The sequence below is a fragment of the Pholcus phalangioides genome, unplaced genomic scaffold (assembly GCF_987345545.1).
Source record: "Pholcus phalangioides strain wild (caught in Gottingen) unplaced genomic scaffold, Ppha-v1.0 ptg000015l_1, whole genome shotgun sequence".
Lineage (NCBI taxonomy): Eukaryota > Metazoa > Arthropoda > Arachnida > Araneae > Pholcidae > Pholcus > Pholcus phalangioides.
In genome coordinates this window covers 81,124,426-81,138,020 of record NW_028301608.1, presented here as the reverse complement: position 1 = coordinate 81,138,020, position 13,595 = coordinate 81,124,426, and the positions used below count along the sequence as shown (strand labels likewise).

The 13,595-nt window shown below is 34.1% G+C and overlaps 1 protein-coding gene across 9 annotated transcripts in view; it reads right to left on the bottom strand.

Moving 5' to 3' along the window:
- Positions 1 to 13,595, bottom strand: part of LOC149076789 (sentrin-specific protease 6-like) — a 130,111-nt gene that overhangs the window by 19,402 nt on the left and 97,114 nt on the right. For 6 of the 9 annotated variants that reach the window (XM_089244509.1, XM_089244514.1, XM_089244510.1 and 3 more), the window contains 4 exons: positions 10,470 to 10,522; positions 10,207 to 10,323; positions 6,999 to 7,118; positions 2,780 to 3,105 (listed from right to left, as the gene is read on the bottom strand). In XM_089244509.1, the coding sequence (XP_089100635.1) occupies positions 2,780 to 3,105; positions 6,999 to 7,118; positions 10,207 to 10,323; positions 10,470 to 10,522 (616 nt within the window). The remainder of the gene's footprint in view (positions 1 to 2,779; positions 3,106 to 6,998; positions 7,119 to 10,206; positions 10,324 to 10,469; positions 10,523 to 13,595) is intronic. The other 3 variants (XM_089244511.1, XM_089244516.1, XM_089244512.1) reach the window with 1 other exon arrangement.

Here is a 13,595-nt window from a genome sequence, read left to right as displayed (position 1 = left end):
CCTATTCCAAGAGATGGTTCCATCCAAGAAACAGTGCTCGCAAACAGGAATGGAAATATAAAGAGCATTAGTATTTAATAGGGATGTGACAATCTTTTTCTTTTATAAACAAGAATGTATGTCAGCGCCTATGTCTTGAGCTATCAAATTGGACTTGGGAACACCCTGGAAAGAAACAAAAAAAAACAGTCTTGGTCCATAACAGTTTCTTTCGCCAAGTCATTTGTTGTGTTCTACCTCAGCACTGCAAGCCTGAATTTCTGGATGTCATAACTGCACTGTAGATCGATTAATAAATTATAATATTATCAAAATATAATCATATTTTAATATAATCAATTATATAACTATGTAATCAGTTACAGAATGGATTGTCCATTTTACCTTATATATTTAGATCACAAATTTTAGTTTTTTTTTCAAAAATAAAATTACCACTGCCAATAAAGGCTACATTTTCGCAGTCCCATTAGTGGCCATTGTTGGGAGGTTTTACTGTACTTCGTTTTGCATTGTGCTTGTATTGGACATAAGTAGAATATCTTACAATTGTTTAACAGTAGTCGGCCAGCATTGAAGTTGACCATTTTCCCAGTTAACATTGTTCTATGGTCCTTAACACTTTATCATAGAATAATGCTTGTAATACACTTTTTAACTGTTAACATGGTAATGCAGTAAAATCGCTCTTTTGCGGCCAAATAATAATTTTCCAGTGTATAATAAAAGTATACTTTTCAAACCCCAGATCAACAGTCAACCCTCCTTTACGGACAACATTTTTTGTCCTCGGTATCTGCAAAATAGAGGTTCCACTGTATCTCAAAAACACAAGAACCACTGGAATTTTTTCGAAGTTATATACACTGCTCAAAACAATTAGGGGAGCACAAGGTTTTAACAATATTACGTGAAGATGTATGCCGATAAGTAACATAAAATGAATCATCCATAATTTAAAGCCTAGCAGGAAATGGAAGAAGAAAACTTCATACGCAAATCAAAGTTCATGACGTCAAAAACCAGAAAAAGGAGATAAGGGCAGAAATCGGGATGTTGCAGAAACGTCTGTTTTACTGCCGTAACTGTGAAATTCGATTGCGCAGTATTTTTTTTTTTGAGACAAGGTGACTTGAGGATGTCTCAACAACGTGATTTACCGGAATCCATGGCATGGCGTGTTATAGGCAGACTGGAATCCGGGCAAACACAACATAGTGTCGCGGACGCTGTTGGAGTCGCCAGAAGTGCTGTTGCAAGGCTGTGGAATCGATTCCAAGAAACAGGAAATGTTAGACGTCGACCAGGGCAAGGTCGGCCACGCGCCACTACAGCAACTGATGACCGGTATATACGGTTAACAGCCCGTCGAAACAGAACAAAGAATGCTACGCAGCTGCAAAGACTATTGCTCTTGGCAACAGGACGAAGGGTGTCCAGCCAAACAGTACGTAATCGACTTCATGAGGGAGGGCTCTATGCACTTAGGCCAATGGTCCGCATTCCGTTGACACCACGCCACCGTGCGGCCCGAAGAAGATGGGTTGCTGAGCATCGAGATTGGGAGCAACATGATTGGAGCCAAGTGCTGTTTACAGACGAGTCCCGATTCAGTCTGGAGCGTGACACCCAACGTGTTCTGGTATGGAGGGACAGGGGCACTCAAAATAACCCTGCATTCGTTCGTGAAAGGTCACAATACATATGAGCTGGTTGGATGGTATGGGGTGGAATCAGCATAGGCGGACGTACGAACCTGCATATCATTCGGAATGGCACTTAGACGGCCGGAAGGTATGCAGACGAGATACTGCGACCTCATGTCATCCCTTACGCTGGAGCCATTGGAGATTCCTTTGTTTTCCAGGATGATAATGCCCGACCGAATAGAGATCGTCTGGTGGAGAACATGCTTGAAGCTGAAACAATACAGCGTATGGAATGGCCAGTGTGCTCTCCTGACCTGAAACCAATCGAGCATGTTTGGGACATGCTTGGACGATGCATTGCTGCGCGACCAAGGCCGCCCGTTACTGTCCGAGACTTGCAGATTGCACTTCTTGAGGAGTGGAACAGTATTCCCCAAAGTCTGATCGATAACCTCATCGCATCCATGGCAAACAGGTGTGCAGCAGTCTTAGCTGTTCGAGGAGACCACACGCCCTATTAAAACTCATGCATCATGTCTTAACAGTACCTTTTTTTATCGTTTACATGTAACCAAATTGTTGCCCTAAATCATCTTTTCATGTTTTTTCCATATTTTCAAAGAATTAAAGCTTAATTCCAAATTTGTTTACGTCTTTTTTCTCTATTGCGCATTGATACGCGTGTACTATCCATTGTATGCCAATACGTGGCTGTCTCACGGTTTTCTTCACTTTTTTGCTTGCTCCCCTAATTGTTTTGAGCAGTGTACATGTTCAGCAGATGAAAATCATCCACAATATTTTATTTTCAAGTTGTACACAGTTTCATTATCATCTAGTGCAGTTTGTTTTACTCAATTTTGCAGTGTTTTTTTAGTTTATTTATTAATTAGCAATTAGTTTATTTATTCATTTAGAATAAATGAGAACTAGTAGCAACAATCACACAATATTTCCCTTCTAAAAATAAAATGAGATTATTTTTGAGGAAACAGCAAGTTTATTGGGTAACATAAAACTGTCATGCGTATAATTTGCCATTAAAATGATTTTCATCAAGTAGTATCAAATCATGAGTATTTCAAAATTGATAAAAGAATAACTAAATCATGTGAACTCGATATACATACCTTCAGTACTACAAGCCTGATCTTTGGTAGTTACAGTGCATCTTCCTGATTCAACATCAGGAGGTGAGCTAGAACAACTAGCTGCAGGGCTACAGCAGGATTCTTGATCATTGGAAGATGTCACATTTTCTGCAGCAGATTTCTGTGAACTAACAGATTTTCCAGACATATTAGGTGGTGTTTCTGGAACTTGTCCAGGATTGCAAATGATTGCTAAGAACCAGTGAACATTCTGATTGATGGGTATGATGATGAAGTCTTTTGCAAATATATCAACATTTTTGGTCCAAGATCGTACCTGGGTATGCCTCTTCACAGATATGCTGCTGGAAATGTGTGACAATATATATATAAATACAGTGTAAGCACAACTGCATGAAATTAAAAAAAAAAAACAGCAACAGATTAAAATTGCCAAAAAATGTTAATATGTACAGTATAGATATATACATGGTGTTTATAATCAAAGTTCCCATACTATGAGTAGTTTTTCTCAAAAACGTATTCGAATACAGCCAAATTTTCAAGATATCTTAATGAAACATGGGAGAGATTTATGCAGCAAAAAATAGTCAAATTTCTGACTACCAGGTGAAAAAGTGGCACTTTTCTTATTGAATTTTCCCTTTTTGTTCATGTAACGTATATACCAGGGTTGGTAAAAAACTGTTTTTTTTGTTTTAAATAGTATTAAAATTAAAAACAATAAAATTTCTGAAAAATCATTCAACTTCTAATAATTAATTAAACTAAAATGTTTATTTATGTAACTAACACTATTTCCATATTTAACCAGTCAAGTGGTTACAACTGCATTTGCCGTCGCTGCCATACATAATGGTGGTGCCTACAACAGCAATGGCAGACACACAGACTTTTCTGTCTTTTTCAAATACAAATACAATGCCACAACAGGCAAAATGCCCAACGAGGTGGCTGAGAAATATGTAAAAAGTGTAAATATGTAAAAGGTGAGAAATATAAGTCATAGATATGACGAAATAATTTGTCATACATGTGCTGCCATCTGTACAGCCATCCTTCTACTTTATTATCACATCACTAGATGGAGTTGAACAATTATATTTCAAGGTCTGAGATTATTATTACTATTATCTTTGTCATGTTTTACAAAGCATCCCCATCACTTTTTTTTTTCAATTTCTGATTCCCTTGCGAAGATGCATCTGTTTTATTACTCATATATCTTTTAGCTTTCAAGGAAAGGAGAAAAAAGCACGCGCATCTTCAAAAAAAAAGTGGGCACTGCGGGTAACGCTCGGAGAAATGAATTGGACAGTTGACTGGTTAATTAAATCAATAAATATTTCTTACATTTAAACAAAAACCAACTTTTGCAATTTAATTATTTTTTGCTTAACTCAATATATTACTTCGTGTTTGAAAATTCTTTTATTATTAATATATAATATAAAGATGTTTTCTCCAGTGACTTTCAGTATGCTTAATTAGGAAGCTATTTTGCAAAAACTATAATAAAAATTAGGTGAATATAATGTGTTTAATTAAGCATAAATAATGCAGATTAATTAGCAATGATTTACAATATATAGGGTGATTATAACTACGGTTCTGATTTCAAAACACTAAAAAAAAGGAAGATTGTCAGAATGACTTGAAAAATGACATGAATATTCCGGAAAAATGGAATTTTATTTGGTAAAGGGGGGAAAAATACTTAAAAATGTAAAATTAATGACATCATCCAACACTTGGGAAATTTGCTTGCAGAATGGAAATGATAGCCAGTCATGGCAAAATGATAACTTAATTATAGCATTACACGATTTTATAACTTATGGAAACATCACAAAAAAAAAAGAAAGAAGTAATTGAACAAATAACTACAACTTACTCAAGAAATGTTAAATATGTTGTCCATGTTCTGGCTATGAGGTGAAAGCACAAAAATTCTTGTTCAACAACAGATCAGAGTATGCCATGGTTATGATGTGGATGCGCTTGCAATTCACCTTTATTAAACCAAATGCACCGGCACGTTAACATTCCTGATAACTTCAGGGGATGAGCTGGAGATTATACAATTCACCAATGGCATCAACATTTTGAGGTGCCCTACCCACAGCCAGAAGTTGTGTCCTGTTATTGTCAAATGGGTCTTCAGCAGCTGCTTTGCTGGTATTGCAATGTGCATCTTGATAGAAGTTGTTCTATCACTGATGCTGTGGAAGTGCTGTAATGATGTGGTTGGACAAAATAGATTATACTGCTGGCAAAGTACAGCATCATCTACTTGCACTTTTTTTCTTTTGCCAAAGAAATTTCCATTGCTTCAGGAGTATCCATGCAAATTTTCAAGTCATTCTGACCAGTACTTATTGTATAGTTTTGGAATCAAAACTTTAATTATAATCACTTTGCATATAGCTGATTATTTTTCATAAATTTGTTACTACTATACAGTAGAATCCCTTGATTAGCTGGGCTTAACAGTGAAAGTATAAAAAAAGCTAATGAATATTAAGACTGAGAGATATACAGTAGGAGATGTGCTACTTCTTATGGGAAAGAAAAAATGTCTGTGAGGTAACCTATCTACTAGTACACTAGTCTTTGTCCTTTAAGGACAGCTGGTGTATTTATTGGATTATAGGACCACCTGCCCTTAGCATGATGGTGTCACTACTGTTGCTGCTTCTTTGTGAAGAGAAAAAGAAATCCTGTGAGATAACACACCACTACATTTAGATGTGTGATGCAATCCTTATTCATGAATTTGCTAAAGATAGAGCATCAGAATGTAGCCAAAGGTTAGAAAATGTGGTAAGAATGAGAAATTTTGGCTTCTGTATATAACTTTAAATAATTAAGATAGTTCATGTGGAAAAAAAAATATATTCAGGTCACTTTTATGAGACTTTTTGAAAAAAAAACTACTAATACCATCTTATGCCATTTAAAGATATACCATCAGAATTGCACCCCAAGAATATAAAATGTGGTAAAAATTAAAAATTTTGGCTAATAATAAATAAACCAATATGATATTTTTCAAGGGAAAAAATTATATTTAGGCCACTTTTATTTGATTTTTTAAAAAAACCACTTGGTTAAAACCATGGTTTAAACCAAACAACCCTGGTATATACTAAGTTTCATGGAATACGTCCACCAGAACAGGTTCTACTTAGGTCTGAGCAGAGTCTAACCTATACTGAAACTACTCAGACCTATGTAGAGCCCGTTCTGGTATGGTCATATTTTATTGATAAACTTCAATGAACTGCCATGGGAAAAGAAAATTGGAATGCTTATTTATTGCAATTTCTTTTTTCCCATGGCAGTTTATCGAAGTTTTTCAATAAAATACGACCACCAGAACAGGCTCTATATAGGTCTGAGTAGTGCCAGTATAGGTTAGACTCTGCTCAAAGACCTATATATGTAGCCACTTTTTCACCTAATGGTCGAAAATTGAACTTTTTTATAGCATAAATCTCTCTCCCATGGTCTCATTAACATATCCTGAAAATTTGGCTATATTCGGATAAATAAGTTTTGAGAAAACTACTCAGAGTACGGGAACTTTAATTATAAACACCCAGTATATAAACTACACAGGGTTAAAACTCAAGTCTGTTTCACCTCAAATTGACATTTTGAGACATCTTTCTGAAGTTAAAAATTAGGGGACCACATATATAAAAATGATAACAAAGTTTATCAGAAACGTTCTGTTATCTGATAATTCATTTGTTGCAGCCACTCATTTCTGATAGATAAGATTCTGAGAATGCAGACTGCAAAGGATCAAGGTACACCAATTTTCACATGCAAACCATGTGAAAAATCATTAAAACACCATCGGTTGGAAATGTTCACGTTTTTGCATATGATACAGATAAATATGCCGGCTTAGAATCAGATGAAACACCTCTTGAATGAAGAAAATGCTATATAATGTCATCTCAATACTTATGAAAAATTCGGATTTAATACAATGAACAAAGTCAGTAATATATTAGGTTCCCAGAAATCTTTTTTCTCATCCCAAAACTTTGAGTGACCTAAATATAGTTATGAACTAGTACACTTATTTTATCAGGTATATGTATTTGAAACCAGATTTCTTGAAAATCATAAAAATACATAGTTTTAAAAAATTTCCTGTTAAATTGGTGGCATAGTGACTTCAATACAACTGCAATATACGTGTAACATAGACAATAACACATACGATCCTTCTTCACTTTTTCCTCTGGTTAATGGTTTTTGTGTGAGACGTGGATAAAAAAAGGAATTGAAAATGTGTGTCCTTGCTCGATCTTCTTCTGATAGCTTCTCATGCATTAAATATCTAAAATAAAGAAACAAAAAAAAAATTTTCTGTAAACCTTACAAAATGAGGAGAGATAGACAAACTTACCAGACATACATAATACCGGTCAAAATACAAAAGTCAAATATTTTGTGCTAATTTAATTAGCACAGTAGCCGACTAGATTTTCATGGGCTAAAGCAATTGCGAGTTTAATTATCATCTCAGTGATAACATAACATTTCTTACACACAAACAGTTGGCATCATCAGGAACACCTAACACCAAAACAATAGCAGACCTGCCAACCTCAGAAGAAAAAAAAATCGTACTCTATCCATAAAAAAAAGTGTAACACGATCTGTTTTTCAATTTACAGGGGAAAAAGAGGTGGACCAGGGGGTACCCCATACTAAAAACAGATTAGAAAATTACATTATAATTTCAGAAAGTAATTGCTGCATGGGAAAAGATATGGTTTACTTATTATGAAAACATTCTGAGGAAGACAGATCGGTAACAAAAAAGTTTTTGTTTATGTCCATCATCTGACATTTTTGCACTACTGTAACGTTTTATTAAAAAAAAAGATAGCTTTGCCTAATAATAGTCAAAAAACTACCAACGAATGACGCAAATACTTTGAAATTAGTATTTCCTGAAATTTGCCTCATTTGTTGGTAATTTTTTGAGAGTAATGTTTCACCTAAAATGAAATATGATTTCACTCACTGCAACATGTGAGCCCCCCTCCCCAGATCACGTGAAAACATCAAAAACATAAAAATTCATTAGATGGATGCTAAAGTATTGAAAATCAACCGATATTCATAAATAAAAATTAGACATTCTAGTCAACTGAATAATCAATATTTATAGAACTATATCAAGTGCAACATTATTTTTGTCAAAAATCCTGAAAATCCAAATTTTACAAATTTCAGACAAACATTTTTTACGATACTCAAATATTGAAAAATAATGGTATTATTGTACCTATTAAAAATGTGTGAGTTATGAACTCAATTTTAGGCACCTAACCCTGATCTTGTCACACATATTTTGAATAAATTGCTCCGTTTTGCTCCGTTTAGATAAAATAAACCATAAAATTATATTCTATATCTTCTAGACTCTTGATATGTCGAAAAATCCAAAATTGCAAATTATAATTAATATTTTGTTTTATTGTTATAAATTAATATTTAAAAATAAAACATTGAAATATGCAAAAAATTAGATCACTTCATGTTATATACCCCTTGTGTTCAAACATTATCTAAAAGCATTCATTTAGGTTTTTGACAGTTTAAACCAATTTTTGATGCTTGCCATGTCAAAAACCCAATGATGTTATGGTTAAGCTTTTCTTGTCAATTTGTCTTTTCTGTTTAGCAGTTGTTGGTAAGTAACTTGTAGGTAATTTTGTCTGGCAATTTTTTTCTTTTTTTTGCTAGACATCCAGATAGTAAAGACTCAGGAAGCTCTCACATTAAAGGTGGTGGAAGAAAAATTACAATGAAGAACTCCGGATAGCCAAAACAACATTTGAAAGAAGGGGGAAAAAAAAGCACAAGGGATTCCATGAATAAATCTTAAAGATACTGTTTAGCATCTTGAAAATTATGACCACCAACAAAGAACAAGCAGAATGTAAAAAGTTACAAGCAGTGGAAAAAAAACAGAACTACGCTTAAATGGCCTTTAGGCTGCTAAGGCTCAAAATTTCTGGAACTACCTTTACAATTGCTGATTTTTTTCACCCTCTAAATCCCTCTTTGCTAATTTTTTCCCCCCAATTCTGCCATCAGCCACTCCTTTTTTAATATCGCTCTGCTTAAACTGCCACTTTTTTTTTCAGATCTCCCCAGGGCGACAGTATAAAGAATTTCCAACATATGTATTGATATTGAAATATCTGTATTGATATCTATATCATGAATTTCTTTTCATTACCATGAAATGCAAGACATCAAGGTTTGAATATACAGTCAACGCTCATTTTTAGAAAATCAAACTGACTTGAACAATTAGTAAACAAAATCAGAAGTTAATAAGTAGAAAAGACATTCAAAGAAATGACACCTAGTTTGGAACCAAAATAACTAGTTTATAAAAACGTGTCACATTGTAAAGTTGAGCGGTGACTGTATTTATCATCATTCCTTCTCAAAACAAACAAAATCTTACAGGAATTCTTACATTTTTTTAGTATTCATTATTTTCTGCTGCACTCAACATGGCAAAAATTATCCTATTAGAATAACATGGATATAGGATTCATTTTATTTAGGGCTAGTCAGATTAATAGATCAATTCTTAATTGCAGTTCAGCAAAAATTTTAGTCGAGTTAATCAACTCAATCTTATTCAAATTTGACTAAAATTTTTATTAAAAGTTTATAGTTTGACATAATTTATTTTAGAAATTGATTAGATGTCTTAAATTATGTTTCAGTATACAGCATTTCAGATAAGTGACCATATTTTGATCAAATTTTTCAACAAGTCGATTTGATAAAAAATTGTGATTTTAATTTCAAACTGAATATGATGACTGCTTTAGATGACAAGATGGAAATTTATTGTCTACACTGTGAACAGCTGTTTTCAAACACAAGAAGCATCAGCTTTTCTTCCCCTTACCACACTTTAGTATCATTTGGGAGCAGTTTTTCAGGGAAATAAATAACGGTATGACGTTTTGAAATCGGTGACTTGCCTAAAAGAACTGATTTTCTTAAAAAAAAAAACAAGATCCAAGTGAAGATATACCAGCATTTGACAAATATGTTCAGTACATCAAATTGCTTCAAGCAGGCAATCTTAATTTCTTAATCCACATCTATAGTTGTGACATATAGCAAATAGGTGCATTGAAATCAACAAAATATATTTTTATAGCATCAGTACAGTTACCAATGCATTTTTTATAAATAGTGAGCATATGAAAGTATTTGATTAAAATGTGATTATCAGTGATTAATCAATTAAAAATTTTATATTAACCAGTTAAAAATTTTAATTGATTCCAAACCCAGATTTCATTTTATTAAAGCCAAATAATTATGGCTAAATTATGAAATAAACTCAAAATATATGAAATGAATTCAGTAGACAAGCTTACTTCAAGTAAAAGTCTATAATAGCATCATTTAAAAATTCTCCATCATTTAAACAAGCCAAATCATCACTGGTTATTTCAATACCTCCTGTCTGTGGTGGAGGTGGATATGTTAGTATCCTGTGGAACAAATTACATGATGAGAAAAAAAAAAGATTTAACCCAAGAATAATTTCATAATGCACATAAAGATTGATAATACTGTATCTATATCTTTCCTCCACATTTCAAACAGGTGGGGAAAAAAGGTAGAATTATTTACTCACTTTGTTACTTGACTAGATGGAGAAACAGAAACACTGATATTCTTTGGAATAGCCTGTGAAAAATATTTTGAATATTTACTATACTATATGCAAAAAAAGTTTCGTTTTTGGAATAGAAGATTGAAAAAACACACTTCCCATGCATAAGCAAAAGGTTTTTTTTTTTTTGTTAAAAAATTTGTTCCTATATTGGGGAATGAGGAGAAGTTAGCTTATACACGAGTACATACAGTATTTCTTGGGTGTGTGGACTGCCTATATAAGTGAGACATCTACATATGAAGATGAAGAATATCATTAAAAACGTGATTTTTACACTTTATAAATTCTCAAATTTAAAAATTGGTTAAAAAAAAAAAAGAGAAAAAAAAATGTCTTGGATACATTTTCTTCATGGAGATTTGAAATAAATATATATAATTAGCCATGTTGTTGAGCATAATTTTTCTCATTCAAAAAGCTATGATTATTTCACACCTTGTTAACTTTGAATTATTAATAAGAATTTCACAAAATATGTAACAGTTTTCAGAAACTGATGACATGCAAAGCTAGCATACTCCTACAGACACACATTGCATAGCTAATGAAGAAAATAAAACGTTCAGATACATGGGGGCAATTAAAGGGGAAAAAAATTTTCGTCTATACACAATGACACTTGATAAGAAATTTCTGAACCATTTAAAAAATTTGCCTACAGACATGAATAAATGTCTTATGTCATGGCAACATTTCTCTTTTATTCATTACATAATTTTGCTCAAAACAAATTTGACAGTTTAAAATAGAGTGTTAAAGTTAATGCGGTCTTAAAACAAATTGGTTTGGTGTACACAATGCATTTAACAAAATTTCTGGATGGCTTTTTTTTATGTCTTTAAAAAAACTATCCAGATTTTACAATGAAATGTGATACTGAAAGGTATACGAGAAAGGACTACAAATTTTAACAAACACATAATGACTTCCTAGATTCAGACCCTGGACAATCTTTCAAAAAATGAAACAGGTTTCACACATGCTAAATAGTTGCTTTCAGTTTACCATGGCAACAAGAGAACACAAATCAAAACCTAAAGAACTACAACAGATCATTCTGTAGTTTTACTCACATTCTAGAACATGAACGCATACATTAAAACATACAGGACTTAATGATAAAAAATCCTATATGTATATACAGCCAGCCCTTGGTATTCACGTCTTTTGTATTCACAGTCTTTTTCCCATTTTATTTTATAAAGCACCATTGACGTAATAATTGTCGTATTGGAACAAAATATCAGTTGTGCGTGTTAAATAAATGTTTAAAAAAATTCCTCTTAAAGGTTTTTCTGGTTCTTCTGAAAAAATATATATGCAAGATGGTTGCTTAAATGTTTTTAAAAGTGAGAAATTTGCAATGAAAATTAAAGACACTGACAGAGGTTAGCTTCACTGCTGCAGTTTCCCATTATTACGGCATCAACGAGTCTAATCAAATGTATCAAGAAATGAAAACTTAAAATTTGATTAGCTGTTACTGTAGCTACACCTGCTACTATATAGCCCTGGATCCACGTCTCTCATGTAGAAAGTACTATTTTCGTATGGGTGTGATAAAAAACGTATTATAGTTATGAAATACATAACTTGCACATTATAACCATCATTATTTAATCTGCAAATACTGAGAACAGGGTTCATACTCATTTTCGTAAAAAAATTTCCCATGACTTTTCCAGGTTTTCCAGTCAAATTTTCAAAAACTTCCAGGTTTTTTTTTTTAAAATCAAAAAATTTATATAAATTAATAAAAATTTAGAAAAAATTAATTATATTGTGGCAAGACTCAAAATAGGACAGATATTCAAGTATCATTATTAACTCGACTGCAAGACTAGCCATTAACAAGATATATTTTATTCTTGTCTTTTATTTTATTGTTTATTTTTCATGGAACGTTCAGAGATGTTCTTGTTGGATTGTGACTGTGTTTGTAATTGCTCTGTAACGAATATCTAATAAAAACTACGCGACATATTTGGTGGAGGCGCCGGGTAATCCAAAATTACGGAAAACTCAATCAGAAGAAGCCGTAGACTGCAAGGGCTAGGTTCTGAGCCCGTATCACTGCTTGACTCTTTTAGAAGACGTCGGTGCCCGATGGCTATGTCCAAGAATCCGGAAGGTGAGTCGTTAGCTCCATCTATTCAACCTGCTCCCAATGCATATGCCCCAGCTTATCCCATGTACCAAGTGCCTCGCGACCACTGCATATTCTCCGGTACTGATGGTCAAAACCCCGAAAAGTGGCTGAAAGATTATGAAAGGATCTCCAATTACAATCGTTGGGATGACTCGATTCGCTTAGCTAATGTTGTGTTTTACTTGACTGATACTGCTAGGCAATGGTTTGAGAACAATGAAGATCTCATTACAAGCTGGACAATTTTTCAGCGAGACTTCAAAGAGACATTCGGACAGCCCGAGGACATCAAGCGACGATCGGAAGACCTGTTGAGAACCAGGGCGCAGCGTCCGTGTGAGAAGTTTGAGTCCTATATTCAAGATGTTCTCTCATTATGCCGCCAAGTTGATCCATCCATGACAGATGACCAGAAAATTTCCCATCTCCTGAAGGGGATCGCAGAGGATTTCTACCAAGTACTGATAAACAAAGAAGCAGCTACAGTAGACCAGTTCATATCTATTTGTCGACAGATCGAGACTATGAGGAGACGTCGTGTAATCAAGCCACAGTATGAAAGGCTACCAAACGTGACGGCTGTATCTTCGACGACCCACAGAGAGTTTGTCAACATTGATCCGACGCATTGTGAAAGAAGAAATTCAACGAGTGATTCCTCAGATAGCTTCGCTTGCACGAGACGATGAAACTGAATGTCGAGAGGATATGATCCGGGAAGAGGTACAAAACATGATCCAGGACACGCTAGCCCCTCTCACCCGAGACGACACCGAATCCTTGATGCCCGTAGAAAGAGGTAAGAGGAATTCCTGGAAAACCAGACCGAGACGTCCACAACAACCGGCAACTCCAATCATAGAGAGGAAAACCGATCTTTGGCGTACACCTGAAAATGTACCGGTCTATTTCCATTGCGGTCGAGCTGGACACAT